Source organism: Bufo gargarizans, chromosome 4 (genome assembly GCF_014858855.1).
Source record: "Bufo gargarizans isolate SCDJY-AF-19 chromosome 4, ASM1485885v1, whole genome shotgun sequence".
Lineage (NCBI taxonomy): Eukaryota > Metazoa > Chordata > Amphibia > Anura > Bufonidae > Bufo > Bufo gargarizans.
Window position 1 is genome coordinate 36,388,229 of NC_058083.1, and position 18,689 is coordinate 36,406,917.

General features: G+C 48.9%; 1 protein-coding gene across 1 annotated transcript in view; it reads left to right on the plus strand.

The window, feature by feature from the left end:
• LOC122935955 (cytochrome P450 2K6-like) overlaps nucleotides 1-18,689 on the plus strand; it is a 225,411-nt gene that overhangs the window by 20,344 nt on the left and 186,378 nt on the right. Inside the window, exon 2 of the mRNA XM_044291920.1 lies at nucleotides 6,188-6,350. Coding sequence (XP_044147855.1) covers nucleotides 6,188-6,350 — 163 coding nt within the window. The remainder of the gene's footprint in view (nucleotides 1-6,187; nucleotides 6,351-18,689) is intronic.

Here is an 18,689-nt window from a genome sequence, read left to right on the forward strand (position 1 = left end):
ATACCTGTTTTTGCTATCGACTCTGCTCCACTCTCGCAGAGATCTCTGAAAGGCATTGTTCACAATATCCGGCTAGCTGTAGGTGACACTCATGTGGAGGAGATATCTTGTTTTGTCCTTAACGGATTACCTTCTCCTCTAGTTTTGGGGCTACCCTGGCTCACTAGACATAACCCCACTATTGATTGGCAAGGAAGGCAAATAAATGAGTGGAGTGACTTTTGTAGAGAGAATTGTCTCACAGTGACTTTTGCAGAGGTGTCTACTAAAACTGTGCCATCATTTCTCTCTGATTTCTCGGATGTGTTTTCCGAGAGCGGTGTTCAGGGAGCTACCTCCTCACCGGGAGTTTGACTGTCCCATTAACCTCATTCCCGGCGCCAAGCTGCCAAAGGCACGCCTCTACAATCTCTCACAACCGGAAAGACTCGCAATGCGAACCTATATCTCCGAGAGTCTCGAGAAGGGGCATATTCGTCCCTCAAAGTCGCCTGTTGCCGCGGGTTTTTTTTTTGTTAAAAAAAAAGATGGCTCTCTGAGACCTTGCTTAGATTTTAGGGAGCTGAACCGTATCACGATTCGCGATCCCTATCCCCTTCCTCTGATCCCGGACCTCTTCAACCAAATTGTTGGGGCCAAGGTGTTTTCCAAATTGGATCTGAGAGGCGCGTACAACCTGGTCAGGGTCAGAGAGGGGGATGAATGGAAAACGGCCTTTAATACCCCTAACGGGCATTTCGAGAATCTCGTTATGCCTTTCGGCCTGATGAATGCTCCGGCCGTCTTTCAGCATTTTGTTAATAGTATTTTCTATCATTTAATGGGGAAATTTGTATTGGTGTATCTTGATGATATTTTGATTTTTTCCCCTGATGTTCAGACCCATCAGGATCATCTTTTTCAGGTCCTGCAGATACTGCGGGAGAATAAACTGTATGCCAAGCTGGAGAAATGTCTTTTTATGGTATCGGAGATTCAATTTCTGGGTTTTCTCCTCTCTGCTTCTGGTTTTCGCATGGATCCGGAGAAGGTCCGTGCTGTGCTGGAGTGGGAGCTTCCTGAAAATCAGAAGGCATTGATGCGCTTTCTGGGTTTTGCTAACTACTACAGAAAGTTCATTTTGAATTATTCCTCTATTGTCAAACCCCTTACTGACATGACAAAAAAGGGGACGGATTTTTCCTCTTGGTCGGAGGAGGCGCTTGCAGCCTTTTCTAAGATTAAAGAGAGTTTTGCGTCTGCTCCCATCTTGGTGCATCCCGATGTTTCCTTACCTTTTATTGTTGAGGTGGATGCTTCCGAGGTGGGTGTGGGTGCAGTTTTGTCCCAGGGCCCCTCTCCTGCCAAATGGCGACCTTGTGCCTTTTTCTCTAGAAAACTCTCCCCGGCAGAGAGAAACTATGATGTGGGAGATAGGGAGTTGTTGGCCATCAAGTTGGCTTTCGAGGAATGGCGCCATTGGTTGGAGGGGGCCAGGCACCCTATCACCGTTTTTACCGACCATAAGAATCTGGCGTACTTGGAGTCGGCCAGGCGTATGAATCCGAGACAGGCCAGATGGTCTCTGTTCTTCTCCAGATTCAATTTTGTTGTTACTTTCCGCCCTGGGATCAAGAATGTGAAGGCTGATGCTCTCTCTCGCTGTTTTCCGGGAGGAGGAAACTCCGAGGACCCGGGTCCCATTTTGGCGGAGGGGGTAGTTGTTTCTGCTCTATATTCCGATTTGGAGGCCGAGGTCCAGGCTGCCCAGACTGAGGCACCTGCCCGTTGTCCCTCCGGGAAGTTGTTCGTGCCTCCTGAGCTACGTCACAAACTCTTTAAGGAACATCATGATACGGTTCTTGCTGGTCACCCCGGGAGTAGAGCCACGGTAGATCTCATTGCTCGGAGATTTTGGTGGCCGGCTCTTCGTAAGTCTGTGGAGGGTTTTGTGGCTGCTTGTGAGACGTGCGCTCGCGCTAAGGTCCCTCGTTCACGACCTTCAGGTTCCCTTCTCCCGTTACCCATACCTTCCCGTCCTTGGACACACCTGTCCATGGACTTTATCACGGATCTTCCTCGTTCCTCGGGGAAGTCGGTGATCCTGGTGGTCGTGGACCGTTTTAGCAAGATGGCTCATTTCGTTCCTTTCCCTGGTTTACCCAATGCTAAAACGTTGGCGCAAGCTTTTGTCGACCATATTGTTAAATTGCACGGCATTCCCTCTGATATTGTTTCCGATAGAGGCACGCAGTTTGTGTCCAGGTTCTGGAAGGCTTTCTGTTCTCGCCTGGGGGTTCGGCTGTCCTTCTCTTCTGCTTTTCACCCGCAGTCGAATGGTCAGACTGAGCGCCTCAATCAGAATCTGGAGACATATTTGCGCTGTTTTGTGGCGGAGAACCAGGAGGATTGGTGTTCATTTCTCCCTCTTGCTGAGTTTGCTTTGAACAACCGTCGTCAGGAATCTTCTGATAAGTCACCATTTTTTGGTGCATATGGGTTCCATCCGCAGTTTGGGACATTCTCGGGAGGGGCTCTTTCTGGTTTACCTGAGGAGGAGAGATTTTCCTCGTCTTTGTCTACCATTTGGCAAAAGATTCAGAGTAATCTCAGAAAGATGAGTGAGAAGTATAAGCGTGTGGCTGATAAGAGACGTGTGCCTGGTCCGGACCTGAATGTGGGTGATCTGGTGTGGTTGTCTACAAGAAATATTAAACTGAAGGTTCCCTCCTGGAAATTGGGTCCCAAGTTTATTGGGCCTTATAAAATTTTGTCAGTCATCAATCCTGTTGCCTTCCGTCTTGATCTTCCACGGGTTTGGAAGATACATAATGTATTTCACAGATCTCTCTTAAAACCATATGTCCAGCCCACGGTACCCTCCTCTTTGCCTCCTCCTCCGATTTTGGTTGATGGCAATCTGGAGTTTGAGGTTTCCAGAATTGTGGACTCTCGCATTGTCCGCGGTTCTCTTCAGTACCTCGTTCATTGGAAGGGTTATGGTCCTGAGGAGAGGATGTGGGTTCCGATGTCGGACATTAAAGCCACTCGCCTTATCAGGGCATTTCATAGGGCTCATCCTGGGAAGGTGGGTCCTGGGTGTCCGGAGTCCACCCGTAGAGGGGGGGGGGGTACTGTCACTACCAGAGCTTTGAGACGTTCTCACAGCTCTGTGTCTCCACCCCTGTGATGATGTCACTTAGAGTTTGGAGGTATTCTCACTGTTCTGTTTCTCCGCCCCTGTGATGAGGTCTTTACTCCCAGCTGTCTCTCCTGCGTTTGATTTCCCTGCCTTTAAATCACCCCTCCTCCTATTGCAGGGCGTGGATTATATTTCTCTTTTCAGTTGTAGCTCTGCCTTGAGTATCTTCACGTCTTTAGCTACTAGTTCTCTGGACCTGTGTTCTGCTGCTGCAAGCACTCCGGATATTGCCAGCGGCCCTTGGATCCGTCTTCTCTGCGGCTGCAGCTCCATCAGCTAAGTGTGCAGACTTTGTTGTGTACCTGGTGATTTCCTGACTGGATCTGAGGTGGCCACGGTTCCCTCCATATTCTGAGCAGGACATCGGTGGCCGTGCCCCTTCCACTATTGTAGGGGTTACAGGGCTCATCAGTCTAAGGTACGCGGGCATGCCTCGTTCCACCATTTGGATCCGGGCATGTGCTTTAGCAGCATAGGGAGAGTGTTGAGGGTCTGACAGGGGTCTCCCTTTCTCTTCCCTAGTTTGGGTCCGGTCAGTAGCTCTTCTTACTGTGTGTGCTCTGGTTACCCTTAAACAGCCGTGACAGGAACTCCTTGGAGCTGGCTTTGGTGTGCTCAGTCTCTTGCTGCAGTGGGCAGTAGCAGGCGTACTGTGTAGGGGACGGCCACTCCGCTTTTGCACCCTGCTCCCTCTTCTGCTGTGCTGGTGGCTCTGTGCGACCGCCGCCTCTTCCTCCAAACAACATAGGTCACTCGCATGGCCTTGATTCCATGTGGGGTTGAGGACCTCATCGTCCTCCACATCATCTTCCACCCAGTTTTCACCCCTGCCCTCCTTGTCGGTCTGCACATTGCAGAAAGCAGTTGGCACCTGTGTTTCGTCATCATCCGAGGTGCTGCGGTGGTCCTCCCATGTACTCATCTTGAAACATAAGTGGTTGGGCATCAGTTTACTCAATATCTTCCACTTCTGGGGCAGGGCCAGGTGGATGGCCCTGGGAAACCCTGCATGACTTGGGACTCAGACTGCTTGGCTGATTTGCAAGGGGGTGAGGTGAAAGACTGATGGACATTGGCTGCAGGTGCCAACTCTGATCTTTCAGTATTAGACTGGGTGGGAGACAATGTAAAGGAACTGGAGGCACTGTCAGCAACCCAATCTACTATCGCCTGTACTTGTTCTGGCCTCACCATTCGTAGAGCCGCATTAGGCCCGACCAAATACCGCTGAAGGTTCTGTCGCCTACTCACACCTGAGGAAGGTGTTTCACTTGTGCGTGTAGCTGGCACAGATCGACCACATCCTCCCCCTGCAACAGGAGCTCCACCAGCAGCACCATGACCGGGGCCACGTTCCTTATTTGACGCTCTCCTCATATTTCTCAAATTTAGGATCTTGCCCAAAATGGGTGTTTTTTTAATAACAGAATAGAACAACAGTATCTAAAGGGTGTATCTTACAATGACAGATGCAGCAAAGGCTGCAACATTAAGATTTTTGCCCTAAATAGGTGTTTTTTTTTAATAGCAGAATGGAACAACAGTATCTAAAGGGTGTATCTCACACTGACAGATGCAGACAAGGCCGCAAATTTAGTTTTCGGCCCAAAATGGGTGTTTTCTTAATAACAGAATAGAACACCAGTATCTAACGCGTGTATCTCACAATGACACATGCAGCAAGGGCTGCAATATTAAGTACTTTGCCCAAAATGAGAGATTTTTTTTCAAACCCAGAATATTATTGCTGTATTTCAAGATTGTATCTCACACTGACAGATGCAGCCATGGCCGCAAATTAAATTTTTTGCCCAAAATGGGTGTTTTTTTAATACCAGAATAGCACAGCAGTATCTAAAGCGTGTATCTCACACTGACAGATGCAGACATGGCCGCAAATTTAGTATTTTGCCGAAAATGGGTGTTTTTTTTTAATAACAAAATATGACAGCAATATATAACGCTTGAATTTCACACGTGCAGATGCAGCAAGGGCTGTAAAATTTTGTATTTTGCCAAAAAAGGGTGTTTTTTAAAACACAGAAAATCATTGCTGTATTTCTAGCTTAAATTGCACACTGACTAATGCGGCAGAGGCCCAAGATGGAGGGTATTGCCAAAAATGGGTGTTTTTTTAAAACTCAGAAAATTTTTGAAAAATTTCAAGCTTGTTTTTAACAATCACAGATGCAGCAAAGGCTGCAATATTAATTACTTTGCCCCAAAATGGGTGTTTTTTAAATAACAGAATATGACAGCAGTATATAACACTTGAATTTCACACGTACAGATGTAGCAAGGGCTGTAAAATTGAGTATTTTGCCCAAAAAGGGTGTTTTTTAAAACACAGAAAATTATTGCTGTATTTCCAGCTTAAATTGCACACTGACTAATGCTGCAAAGGCCGCAGATGTAGGGTCTTGCCAAAAATGCGTGATTTTTTTAATCCTAGAATATAATTGCAGTAGTTCAAGCTTCTATTTGACTGTCACAAATGCACAGATGCAGTGCTGTTGCACAGAACTTGCATAAATGGCCGCCGCCGCCCATCTAACTAACAGACGGATAAAAGTTATTTTTCTGGGTCACTGGGCTCAGGGCAGAGTAAAAAGATTGTGCACTGCACCCACAAAACAAAATCTAGGTAGATCACTGAGTTAACAAGCACTTCTGATTAAAGATTCTGTCCTATTCTCTCCCTCACAGCAGCAGCATCCTCTACCTACACTAATAAGAGCAGAGTGACGTGCAGCGCTACATGACTCCAGCTTATATAGAGGCTGGGTCACATGCTGCACTGGCCAATCACAGCCATGCCATTAGTAAGCATGGCGGTGATGGCTTCTAAGGGCACACGAGTTAAACGCTTGTTGATTGACTGCTCTGCAGCCTTTCAAAAAGCACCATTAACTCGCCGAACACCGAACCCAAACTTTTACAGGATCATGTATTGGGGGATATCCATTGGCAATTATATCATAATGCATTTTTTTATATTGTATTTAGTTTTCAAAGAAATACGGCCCGGTGTTTAGTGTCCAGATGGGTATGAAGAAAATTGTGGTCCTAACGGGATATGAGACGGTGAAAGATGCTCTTGTCAATAATGCTGAAGAGTTTGGAGAAAGAGGAATGTTGAAAATTTTTAAGAAAATGGATAAAGGAATGGGTGAGTGCTTTCACATATCCTGATGTGGCCTTGCTTTTTTTTGTACCATTTAATTTACCATATCATTTATTAAAAAATTAGGAAAATAATAATAATTAATGTTTTGTTTTTACGACATTCCACTGTGCAATAAAAATGACTGTGGTTCAGATTGCTCATGGCAATGTGAAATGTATACTACTTTTAAAGAAATACAAACCTTTAAAAAACTTGTTTTACATTTCTGTTTACAGATCCGAGTGAGGGCTTGTTTTGGCAAGGAGAGCTATAGTAGTGATACTATTTAGGGGCACATACGCGTTTTTCATCTCTTTTTGTTAATTTAAAATGTATTTTATTTTTTTGAAAATTACCAAATAAAAGGCAATTTGCCCATTTTGATTTACTTTCTAGTACAGCGGTCAGTGTGCAGGATAAATGTATAATTTAATAGTTGGACATATTCAGACATGGCAAACCTAACTCAATTTTTTGCATTTGGCATTTGAATAAGTAAAATTAGTAGTTAGTTTTTTTTAGTTCCTCTAGTGGATTTGAACATGTGAATGTTTATTTTACTTATTTATATACTGCTGGCATAGTCCACAGCTCACAATCTAAGTTCCAGAGAACCCGGAGGAAACCCACAAATGCATGAGGAGAACATACAAACTCCATGCAGATGTCTTTGGTCATATTCAAACCTAGGACCCCAGTTCAAACCGCTGAACCACTGTGCTGCCCCATATACAGTGTATTGGATTTTTACAGGCTTCCTATTAACAGGCAGTTGGTATGGTAGACCTATGAGTAGAGTTGAGCGGACACCTGGATGTTCGGGTTCGAGAAGTTCGGGTTCGGGATCCGAACCCGATCCGAACTTCGTCCCGAACCCCATTAAAGTCAATGGGGACCCAAACTTTTCGGCACTAAAAAGGCTGTAACACAGCCCAGGAAAGGCCTAGAGGGCTGCAAAAGGCAGCAACATGTAGGTAAATCCCCTGCAAACAAATGTGGATAGGGAAATTAATTAAAATAAAAATTAAATAAATAAAAATTAACCAAAATCAATTGGAGAGAGGTCCCATAGCAGAGAATCTGGCTTCACGTCACCCACCACTGGAACAGTCCATTCTCAGATATTTAGGCCCCGGCACCCAGGCAGAGGAGAAAGGTCCCGTGACAGAGAATCTGGCTTCATGTCAGCAGAGAATCAGTCTTCATGTCATAGCAGAGAATCAGGCTTCACGACAGCCACCAATGCAACAGTCCATTGTCAGATATTTAGGCCCAGCGCCCAGGCAGAGGAGAGAGGTCCCGTAACAGACAATCTGGCTTCATGTCAACAGAGAATCAGTCTTCATGTCATAGCAGAGAATCAGGCTTCACGTCAGCCACCAATGCAACAGTCCATTGTCAGATATTTAGGCCCAGCACCCAGGCAGAGGAGAGAGGTCCCGTAACAGACAATCTGGCTTCATGTCAGCAGAGAATCAGTCTTCATATCATAGCAGAGAATCAGGCTTCACGTCAGCCACCAATGCAACAGTCCATTGTCAGATATTTAGGCCCAGCACCCAGGCAGAGGAGAGAGGTCCTGTAACAGAGAATCTGGCTTCATGTCAGCAGAGAATTAGTCTGCATGTCATAGTAGAGAATCAGGCTTCACATCAGCCACCACTGCAACAGTCCATTGGCATATATTTAGGCCCAGCACACAGGCAGAGGAGAGAGGTCCCGTAACAGAGAATCTGGCTTCATGTCAGCAGAGAATCAGTCTGCATGTCATAGCAGAGAATCAGGCTTCACGTCAGCCACCACTGCAACAGTCCATTGGCATATATTTAGGCCCAGCACACAGGCAGAGGAGAGAGGTCCCGTAACAGAGGATCTGGCTTCATGTCAGCAGAGAATCAGTCTGCATGTCATAGCAGAGAATCAGGCTTCACGTCAGCCACCAATGCAACAGTCCATTGTCAGATATTTAGGCCCAGCACCCAGGCAGAGGAGAGAGGTCCCGTAACAGACAATCTGGCTTCATGTCAGCAGAGAATCAGTCTTCATATCATAGCAGAGAATCAGGCTTCACGTCAGCCACCAATGCAACAGTCCATTGTCAGATATTTAGGCCCAGCACCCAGGCAGAGGAGAGAGGTCCCGTAACAGACAATCTGGCTTCATGTCAGCAGAGAATCAGTCTTCATGTCATAGCAGAGAATCAGGCTTCACGTCACCCACCACTGCAACAGTCCATTTTCATAAATTTAGGCCCAGCACCCAGGAGGAGGAGAGAGGTCCAGTAACAGACAATCTGGCTTCATGTCAGCAGAGAATCAGTCTTCATATCATAGCGGAGAATCAGGCTTCACGTCAGCCACCAATGCAACAGTCCATTGTCAGATATTTAGGCCCAGCACCCAGGCAGAGGAGAGAGGTCCCGTAACAGACAATCTGGCTTCATGTCAGCAGAGAATTAGTCTGCATGTCATAGCAGAGAATCAGGCTTCACGTCAGCCACAACTGCAACAGTCCATTGTCATATATTTAGGCCCAGCACACAGGCAGAGGAGAGAGGTCCCGTAACACAGAATCTGTCTTCATGTCAGCAGAGAATTAGTCTGCATGTCATAGCAGAGAATCAGGCTTCACGTCAGCCACCACTGCAACAGTCCATTGGCATAAATTTAGGCCCAGCACCCAGGCAGAGGAGAGAGGTCCCGTAACAGAGGATCTGGCTTCATGTCAGCAGAGAATCAGTCTGCATGTAATAGCAGAAAATCAGGCTTCACGTCAGCCACCACTGCAACAGTCCATTGTCAGATATTTAGGCCCAGCACCCAGGCAGAGGAGAGAGGTCCCGTAACAGAGAATCTGGCTTCATGTCAGCAGAAAAATAGTCTGCATGTCATAGCAGAGAATCAGGCTTCACGTCAGCCACCAGTGCAACAGTCCATTGGCATATATTTAGGCCCAGCACCCAGGCAGAGGAGAGAGGTCCCGTAACAGAGAATCTGTCTTCATGTCAGCAGAGAATTAGTCTGCATGTCATAGCAGAGAATCAGGCTTCACGTCACCCAACATTGGAACAGTCCATTGACATATATTTAGGCCCAGCACCCAGGCAGAGGAGAGAGGTCCCGTAACAGAGAATCTGTCTTCATGTCAGCAGAGTATTAGTCTGCATGTCATTGCAGAGAATCAGGCTTCACGTCAGCCACCACTGCAACAGTCCATTGTCAGATATTTAGGCCCAGCACCCAGGCAGAGGAGAGAGGTCCCGTAACAGAGGATCTGGCTTCATGTCAGCAGAGAATCAGTCTGCATGTCATAGCAGAAAATCAGGCTTCACGTCAGCCACCACTGCAACAGTCCATTGTCAGATATTTAGGCCCAGCACCCAGGCAGAGGAGAGAGGTCCCGTAACAGAGAATCTGTCTTCATGTCAGCAGAGAATTAGTCTGCATGTCATAGCAGAGAATCAGGCTTCACGTCACCCAACATTGGAACAGTCCATTGCCATATATTTAGGCCCCGGCACCCAGACAGAGGAGAGGTTCATTCAACTTTGGGTAGCCTCGCAATATAATGGTAAAATGAAAATAAAAATAGGATTGAATGAGGAAGTGCCCTGGAGTACAATAATATATGGTTAAGGGGAGGTAGTTAATGTCTAATCTGGACAAGGGACGGACAGGTCCTGTGGGATCCATGCCTGGTTCATTTTTATGAACGTCAGCTTGTCCACATTGGCTGTAGACAGGCGGCTGCGTTTGTCTGTAATGACGCCCCCTGCCGTGCTGAATACACGTTCAGACAAAACGCTGGCCGCCGGGCAGGCCAGCACCTCCAAGGCATAAAAGGCTAGCTCTGGCCACGTGGACAATTTAGAGACCCAGAAGTTGAATGGGGCCGAACCATCAGTCAGTACGTGGAGGGGTGTGCACAAGTACTGTTCCACCATGTTAGTGAAATGTTGCCTCCTGCTAACACGTTGCGTATCAGGTGGTGGTGCAGTTAGCTGTGGCGTGTTGACAAAAGTTTTCCACATCTCTGCCATGCTAACCCTGCCCTCAGAGGAGCTGGCCAAGACACAGCTGCCTTGGCGACCTCTTGCTCCTCCTCTGCCTTGGCCTTGGGCTTCCACTTGTTCCCCTGTGACATTTGGGAATGCTCTCAGTAGCGCGTCTACCAACGTGCGCTTGTACTCGCGCATCTTCCTATCACGCTCCAGTGCAGGAAGTAAGGTGGGCACATTGTCTTTGTAGCGTGGATCCAGCAGGGTGGCAACCCAGTAGTCCGCACACGTTAAAATGTGGGCAACTCTGCTGTCGTTGCGCAGGCACTGCAGCATGTAGTCGCTCATGTGTGCCAGGCTGCCCAGGGGTAAGGACAAGCTGTCCTCTGTGGGAGGCGTATCGTCATCGTCCTGCCTTTCCCCCCAGCCACGCACCAGTGATGGGCCCGAGCTGCGTTGGGTGCCACCCCGCTGTGACCATGCTTCATCCTCATCCTCCTCCACCTCCTCCTCATCCTCGTCCTCCTCGTCCTCCAGTAGTGGGCCCTGGCTGGCCACATTTGTACCTGGCCTCTGCTGTTGCAAAAAACCTCCCTCTGAGTCACTTCGAAGAGACTGGCCTGAAAGTGCTAAAAATGACCCCTCTTCCTCCTCCTCCTCCTCCTCCTCCTCCTGGGCCACCTCCTCTTCCATCATCGCCCTAAGTGTTTTCTCAAGGAGACATAGAAGTGGTATTGTAACGCTGATAACGGCGTCATCGCCAATGGCCATGTTGGTGGAGTACTCGAAACAGCGCAACAGGGCACACAGGTCTCGCATGGAGGCCCAGTCATTGGTGGTGAAGTGGTGCTGTTCTGCAGTGCGACTGACCCGTGCGTGCTGCAGCTAAAACTCCACTATGGCCTGCTGCTGCTCGCACAGTCTGTCCAGCATGTGCAAGGTGGAGTTGCACCTGGTGGGCACGTCGCATATGAGGCGGTGAGCGGGAAGGCCGAAGTTACGCTGTAGCGCAGACAGGCGAGCAGCGGCAGGATGTGAATGCCGGAAGCGCGAACAGACGGCCCGCACTTTATGCAGCAGCTCTGACATGTCGGGGTAGTTGTGAATGAACTTCTGCACCACCAAATTCAGCACATGCGCCAGGCAAGGGATGTGCGTCAAACTGGCTAGTCCCAGAGCTGCAACGAGATTTCGCCCATTATCGCACACCACCAGGCCGGGCTTGAGGCTCACCGGCAGCAACCACTCGTCGGTCTGTTGTTCTATACCCCGCCACACCTCCTGTGCGGTGTGGGGCCTGTCCCCCAAACATATAAGTTTCAAAATGGCCTGCTGACGTTTACCCCGGGCTGTGCTGAAGTTGGTGGTGAAGGTGTGTGGCTGACTGGATGAGCAGGTGGAAGAAGAGGAGGAGGAAGCCGAGAAGGAGGAGGTGGCAACAGGAGGCAAAGAATGTTGCCCTGCGATCCTTGGCGGCGGAAGGACGTGCGCCAAACAGCTCTCCGCCTGGGGCCCAGCTGCCACTACATTTACCCAGTGTGCAGTTAGGGAGATATAGCGTCCCTGGCCGTGCTTACTGGTCCACGTATCTGTGGTTAGGTGGACCTTGCTACAGATGGCGTTGCGCAGTGCACACTTGATTTTATCGGATACTTGGTTGTGCAGGGAAGGCACGGCTCTCTTGGAGAAGTAGTGGCGGCTGGGAACAACATACTGTGGGACAGCAAGCGACATGAGCTGTTTGAAGCTGTCTGTGTCCACCAGCCTAAATGACAGCATTTCATAGGCCAGTAGTTTAGAAATGCTGGCATTCAGGGCCAGGGATCGAGGGTGGCTAGGTGGGAATTTACGCTTTCTCTCAAATGTTTGTGAGATGGAGAGCTGAACGCTGCCGTGTGACATGGTTGAGACGCTTGGTGACGGAGGTGGTGGTGGTGTTGGTGATACATCCCCTGTTTGCTGGGCGGCAGGTGCCAACGTTCCTCCAGAGGCGGAGGAAGAGGCCGAGGCGGCAGCAGCAGAAGAGGCCGAGGCGGCAGCAGCAGAAGAGGTAGCAGGGGGAGCCTGAGTGACTTCCTTGGTTTTAAGGTGTTTACTCCACTGCAGTTCATGCTTTGCATGCAGGTGCCTGGTCATGCAGGTTGTGCTCAGGTTCAGAACGTTAATGCCTCGCTTCAGGCTCTGATGGCACAGCGTGCAAACCACTCGGGTCTTGTCGTCAGCACATTGTTTGAAGAAGTGCCATGCCAGGGAACTCCTTGAAGCTGCCTTCGGGGTGCTCGGTCCCAGATGGCGGCAGTCAGTAGCAGGCGGAGTCTCTTGGCGGCGGGTGTTCTGCTTTTGCCCACTGCTCCCTCTTTTGCTACGCTGTTGGCTCGGTCTCACCACTGCCTCTTCCTCCGAACTGTGAATGTCAGTGGCACGACCTTCATTCCATGTGGGGTCTAGGACCTCATCGTCCCCTGCATCGTCTTCCACCCAGTCTTGATCCCTGACCTCCTGTTCAGTCTGCACACTGCAAAAAGACGCAGTAGTTGGCACCTGTGTTTCGTCATCATCACAGACATGCTGAGGTGGTATTCCCATGTCCTCATCATCAGGAAACATAAGTGGTTGTGCGTCAGTGCGTCAGTCTTCCACCGCTGGGGAAGGGCTAGGTGGATGCCCTTGGGAAACCCTGCCAGCAGAGTCTTCAAACAGCATAAGAGACTGCTGCATAACTTGAGGCTCAGACAGTTTCCCTGATATGCATGGTGGTGATGTGACAGACTGATGGGGTTGGTTTTCAGGCGCCATCTGTGCGCTTTCTGCAGAAGACTGGGTGGGAGATAATGTGAACGTGCTGGATCCACTGTCGGCCACCCAATTGACTAATGCCTATACCTGCTCAGGCCTTACCATCCTTAGAACGGCATTGGGCCCCACCATATATCGCTGTAAATTCTGGCGGCTACTGGGACCTGAGGTAGTTGGTACACTAGGACGTGTGGATGTGGCAGAACGGCCACGTCCTCTCCCAGCACCAGAGGGTCCACTAACACCACCACGACCATGTCCACGTCCGCGTCCCTTAATAGATGTTTTCCTCATTGTTATCGTTCACCACAACAACAAAAATATTATTTGGCCCAATGTATTGTATTCAAATTCAGCTGAATATAAATTTGAGGCCTAGTATTTAGGCGCTGGGTGACCGGTATAGATTTACTGACAGAATTATACTTGGAAATGCACAGTAGCGTGTGTGTGAAGTTATTCTGAATGACCCTATGTGCACCTTGAATATTATATACCCTTTTAGGGATAGATTTCAAATAGCTCTGATATAGCAGAAACCACTAAATTATGAAATTGCTAAATTGGGAATTGTATTTCAACCCAGAACAAAAAATGTGCTTTGACGGACACTAAATAACTTGCCCAGCCAGAACAGTACAGCGGTAACGACAGATTTAGCGGGATATACATTTGAGGCCTAGTATTTAGGCGCTGGGTGACCGGTATGGATTTACTGACAGAATTAGACTTGGAAATGCACAGTAGCGTGTGTGTGAAGTTATTCTGAATGACCCTATGTGCACCTTGAATATTATAAACCCTTTCAGGGATCGATTTCAAATAGCTCTGATACAGCAGAAACCACTAAATTATGAAATTGCTAAATTGGGAATTGTATTTCAACCCAGAACAAAAAATGTGCTTTGACGGACACTAAATAACTTGCCCAGCAAGAACAGTACAGCGGTAACGACAGATTTAGCGGGATATAAATTTGAGGCCTAGTATTTAGGCGCTGGGTGACCGGTATGGATTTACTGACAGAATTAGACTGGGATATGGCCAAAAAATAACCACACTATTGCTGGTTAAATGCACTTGGTGTGACAGCTTGACCAACCACACTACTGAGGGTTAAATGCACTTGGTGACAGGCGCAGCTTGCCCCTGATGTAGTATATGGCCAAAAAATGAACAGACTATTGCTGGTTAAATGCACTTGGTGTGACAACTTGACCAACCACACTACTGAGGGTTAAATGCACTTGGTGACGGGCGCAGCTTGCCCCTGATGTAGTATATGGCCTAAAATTGAACAGACTATTGCTGGTTAAATGCACTTGGTGTGACAGCTTGACCAACCACACTACTGAGTAGAGTTGAGCGAACACCTGGATGTTCGGGTTCGAGAAGTTCGGCCGAACATCCCAGAAATGTTCGGGTTCGGGATCCGAACCCGATCCGAACTTCGTCCCGAACCCGAACCCCATTGAAGTCAATGGGGACCCGAACTTTTCGGCACTAAAAAGGCTGTAAAACAGCCCAGGAAAGAGCTAGAGGGCTGCAAAAGGCAGCAACATGTAGGTAAATCCCCTGCAAACAAATGTGGATAGGGAAATGAATTAAAATAAAAATTAAATAAATAAAAATTAACCAAAATCAATTGGAGAGAGGTCCTATAGCAGAGAATCTGGCTTCACGTCACCCACCACTGTAAGAGTCCATTTTCATAAATTTAGGCCCAGCACCCAGGCAGAGGAGAGAGGTCCCGTAACAGAGAATCTGGCTTCATGTCAGCAGAGAATTAGTCTGCATGTCATAGCAGAGAATGAGGCTTCACGTCAGCCACCACTGCAACAGTCCATTGGCATATATTTAGGCCCAGCACCCAGGCAGAGGAGGGAGGTCCCGTAACAGAGAATCTGTCTTCATGTCAGCAGAGAATCAGTCTGCATGTCATAGCAGAGAATGAGGCTTCACGTCAGCCACCACTGCAACAGTCCATTGGCATATATTTAGGCCCAGCACCCAGACAGAGGAGGGAGGTCCCGTAACAGAGAATCTGTCTTCATGTCAGCAGAGAATCAGTCTGCATGTCATAGCAGAGAATGAGGCTTCACGTCAGCCACCACTGCAACAGTCCATTGGCATATATTTAGGCCCAGCACACACACAGGCAGAGGAGAGAGGTCCCGTAACAGAGAATCTGTCTTCATGTCAGCAGAGAATTAGTCTGCATGTCATAGCAGAGAATGAGGCTTCACGTCAGCCACCACTGCAACAGTCCATTGGCATATATTTAGGCCCAGCACCCTGGCAGAGGAGGGAGGTCCCGTAACAGAGAATCTGGCTTCATGTCAGCAGAGAATCAGTCTGCATGTCATAGCAGAGAATGAGGCTTCACGTCAGCCACCACTGCAACAGTCCATTGGCATATATTTAGGCCCAGCACACAGGCAGAGGAGAGAGGTCCCGTAACAGAGAATCTGTCTTCATGTCAGCAGAGAATTAGTCTGCATGTCATAGCAGAGAATGAGGCTTCACGTCAGCCACCACTGCAACAGTCCATTGGCATATATTTAGGCCCAGCACACACACAGGCAGAGGAGAGAGGTCCCGTAACAGAGAATCTGTCTTCATGTCAGCAGAGAATTAGTCTGCATGTCATAGCAGAGAATGAGGCTTCACGTCAGCCACCACTGCAACAGTCCATTGGCATATATTTAGGCCCAGCACACACACAGGCAGAGGAGAGAGGTCCCGTAACAGAGAATCTGGCTTCATGTCAGCAGAGAATCAGTCTGCATGTCATAGCAGAGAATGAGGCTTCACGTCAGCCACCACTGCAACAGTCCATTGGCATATATTTAGGCCCAGCACACACACAGGCAGAGGAGAGAGGTCCCGTAACAGAGAATCTGTCTTCATGTCAGCAGAGAATTAGTCTGCATGTCATAGCAGAGAATCAGGCTTCACGTCAGCCACCACTGCAACAGTCCATTGGCATATATTTAGGCCCAGCACCCAGGCAGAGGAGGGAGGTCCCGTAACAGAGAATCTGGCTTCATGTCAGCAGAGAATCAGTCTGCATGTCATGGCAGAGAATGAGGCTTCACGTCAGCCACCACTGCAACAGTCCATAGGCATATATTTAGGCCCAGCACACACACAGGCAGAGGAGAGAGGTCCCGTAACAGAGAATCTGTCTTCATGTCAGCAGAGAATTAGTCTGCATGTCATAGCAGAGAATGAGGCTTCACGTCAGCCACCACTGCAACAGTCCATTGGCATATATTTAGGCCCAGCACACACACAGGCAGAGGAGAGAGGTCCCGTAACAGAGAATCTGGCTTCATGTCAGCAGAGAATCAGTCTGCATGTCATAGCAGAGAATGAGGCTTCACGTCAGCCACCACTGCAACAGTCCATTGGCATATATTTAGGCCCAGCACCCAGGCAGAGGAGGGAGGTCCCGTAACAGAGAATCTGGCTTCATGTCAGCAGAGAATCAGTCTGCATGTCATAGCAGAGAATGAGGCTTCACGTCAGCCACCACTGCAACAGTCCATTGGCATATATTTAGGCCCAGCACACACACAGGCAGAGGAGAGAGGTCCCGTAACAGAGAATCTGTCTTCATGTCAGCAGAGAATTAGTCTGCATGTCATAGCAGAGAATGAGGCTTCACGTCAGCCACCACTGCAACAGTCCATTGGCATATATTTAGGCCCAGCACACAGGCAGAGGAGAGAGGTCCCGTAACAGACAATCTGGCTTCATGTCAGCAGAGAATTAGTCTGCATGTCATAGCAGAGAATGAGGCTTCACGTCAGCCACCACTGCAACAGTCCATTGGCATATATTTAAGCCCAGCACACACACAGGCAGAGGAGAGAGGTCCCGTAACAGAGAATCTGGCTTCATGTCAGCAGAGAATCAGTCTGCATGTCATAGCAGAGAATGAGGCTTCACGTCAGCCACCACTGCAACAGTCCATTGGCATATATTTAGGCCCAGCACCCAGGCAGAGGAGGGAGGTCTCGTAACAGAGAATCTGGCTTCATGTCAGCAGAGAATCAGTCTGCATGTCATAGCAGAGAATGAGGCTTCACGTCAGCCACCACTGCAACAGTCCATTGGCATATATTTAGGCCCAGCACACAGGCAGAGGAGAGAGGTCCCGTAACAGACAATCTGGCTTCATGTCAGCAGAGAATTAGTCTGCATGTCATAGCAGAGAATGAGGCTTCACGTCAGCCACCACTGCAACAGTCCATTGGCATATATTTAGGCCCAGCACACAGGCAGAGGAGAGAGGTCCCGTAACAGACAATCTGGCTTCATGTCAGCAGAGAATCATTCTGCATGTCATAGCAGAGAATCAGGCTTCACGTCACCCAACATTGGAACAGTCCATTGGCATATATTTAGGCCCCGGCACCCAGACACAGTAGAGGTTCATTCAACTTTGGGTAGCCTCGCAATATAATGGTAAAATGAAAATAAAAATAGGATTGAATGAGGAAGTGCCCTGGAGTCCAATAATATATGGTTAAGGGGAGGTAGTTAATGTCTAATCTGGACAAGGGACGGACAGATCCTGTGGGATCCATGCCTGTCCACATTGGCTGTAGACAGGCGGCTGCGTTTGTCTGTAATGACGCCCCCTGCCGTGCTGAATACACGTTCAGACAAAACGCTGGCCGCCGGGCAGGCCAGCACCTCCAAGGCATAAAAGGCTAGCTCTGGCCACGTGGACAATTTAGAGACCCAGAAGTTGAATGGGGCCGAACCATCAGTCAGTACGTGGAGGGGTGTGCACACGTACTGTTCCACCATGTTAGTGAAATGTTGCCTCCTGCTAACACGTTGCGTATCAGGTGGTGGTGCAGTTAGCTGTGGCGTGTTGACAAAAGTTTTCCACATCTCTGCCATGCTAACCCTGCCCTCAAAGGAGCTGGCATTGACACAGCTGCCTTGGCGACCTCTTGCTCCTCCTCTGCCTTGGCCTTGGGCTTCCACTTGTTCCCCTGTGACATTTGGGAATGCTCTCAGTAGCACGTCTACCAACGTGCGCTTGTACTCGCTCATCTTCCTATCACGCTCCAGTGCAGGAAGTAAGGTGGGCACATTGTCTTTGTAGCGTGGATCCAGCAGGGTGGCAACCCAGTAGTCCGCACAGGTTAAAATGTGGGCAACTCTGCTGTCGTTGCGCAGGCACTGCAGCATGTAGTCGCTCATGTGTGCCAGGCTGCCCAGGGGTAAGGACAAGCTGTCCTCTGTGGGAGGCGTATCGTCATCGTCCTGCCTTTCCCCCCAGCCATGCACCAGTGATGGACCCGAGCTGCGTTGGGTGCCACCCCGCTGTGACCATGCTTCATCCTCATCCTCCTCCACCTCCTCCTCATCCTCGTCCTCCTCGTCCTCCAGTAGTGGGCCCTGTCTGGCCACATTTGTACCTGGTCTCTGCTGTTGCCAAAAACCTCCCTCTGAGTCACTTCGAAGAGACTGGCCTGAAAGTGCTAAAAATGATCCCTCTTCCTCCTCCTCCTCCTGGGCCACCTCCT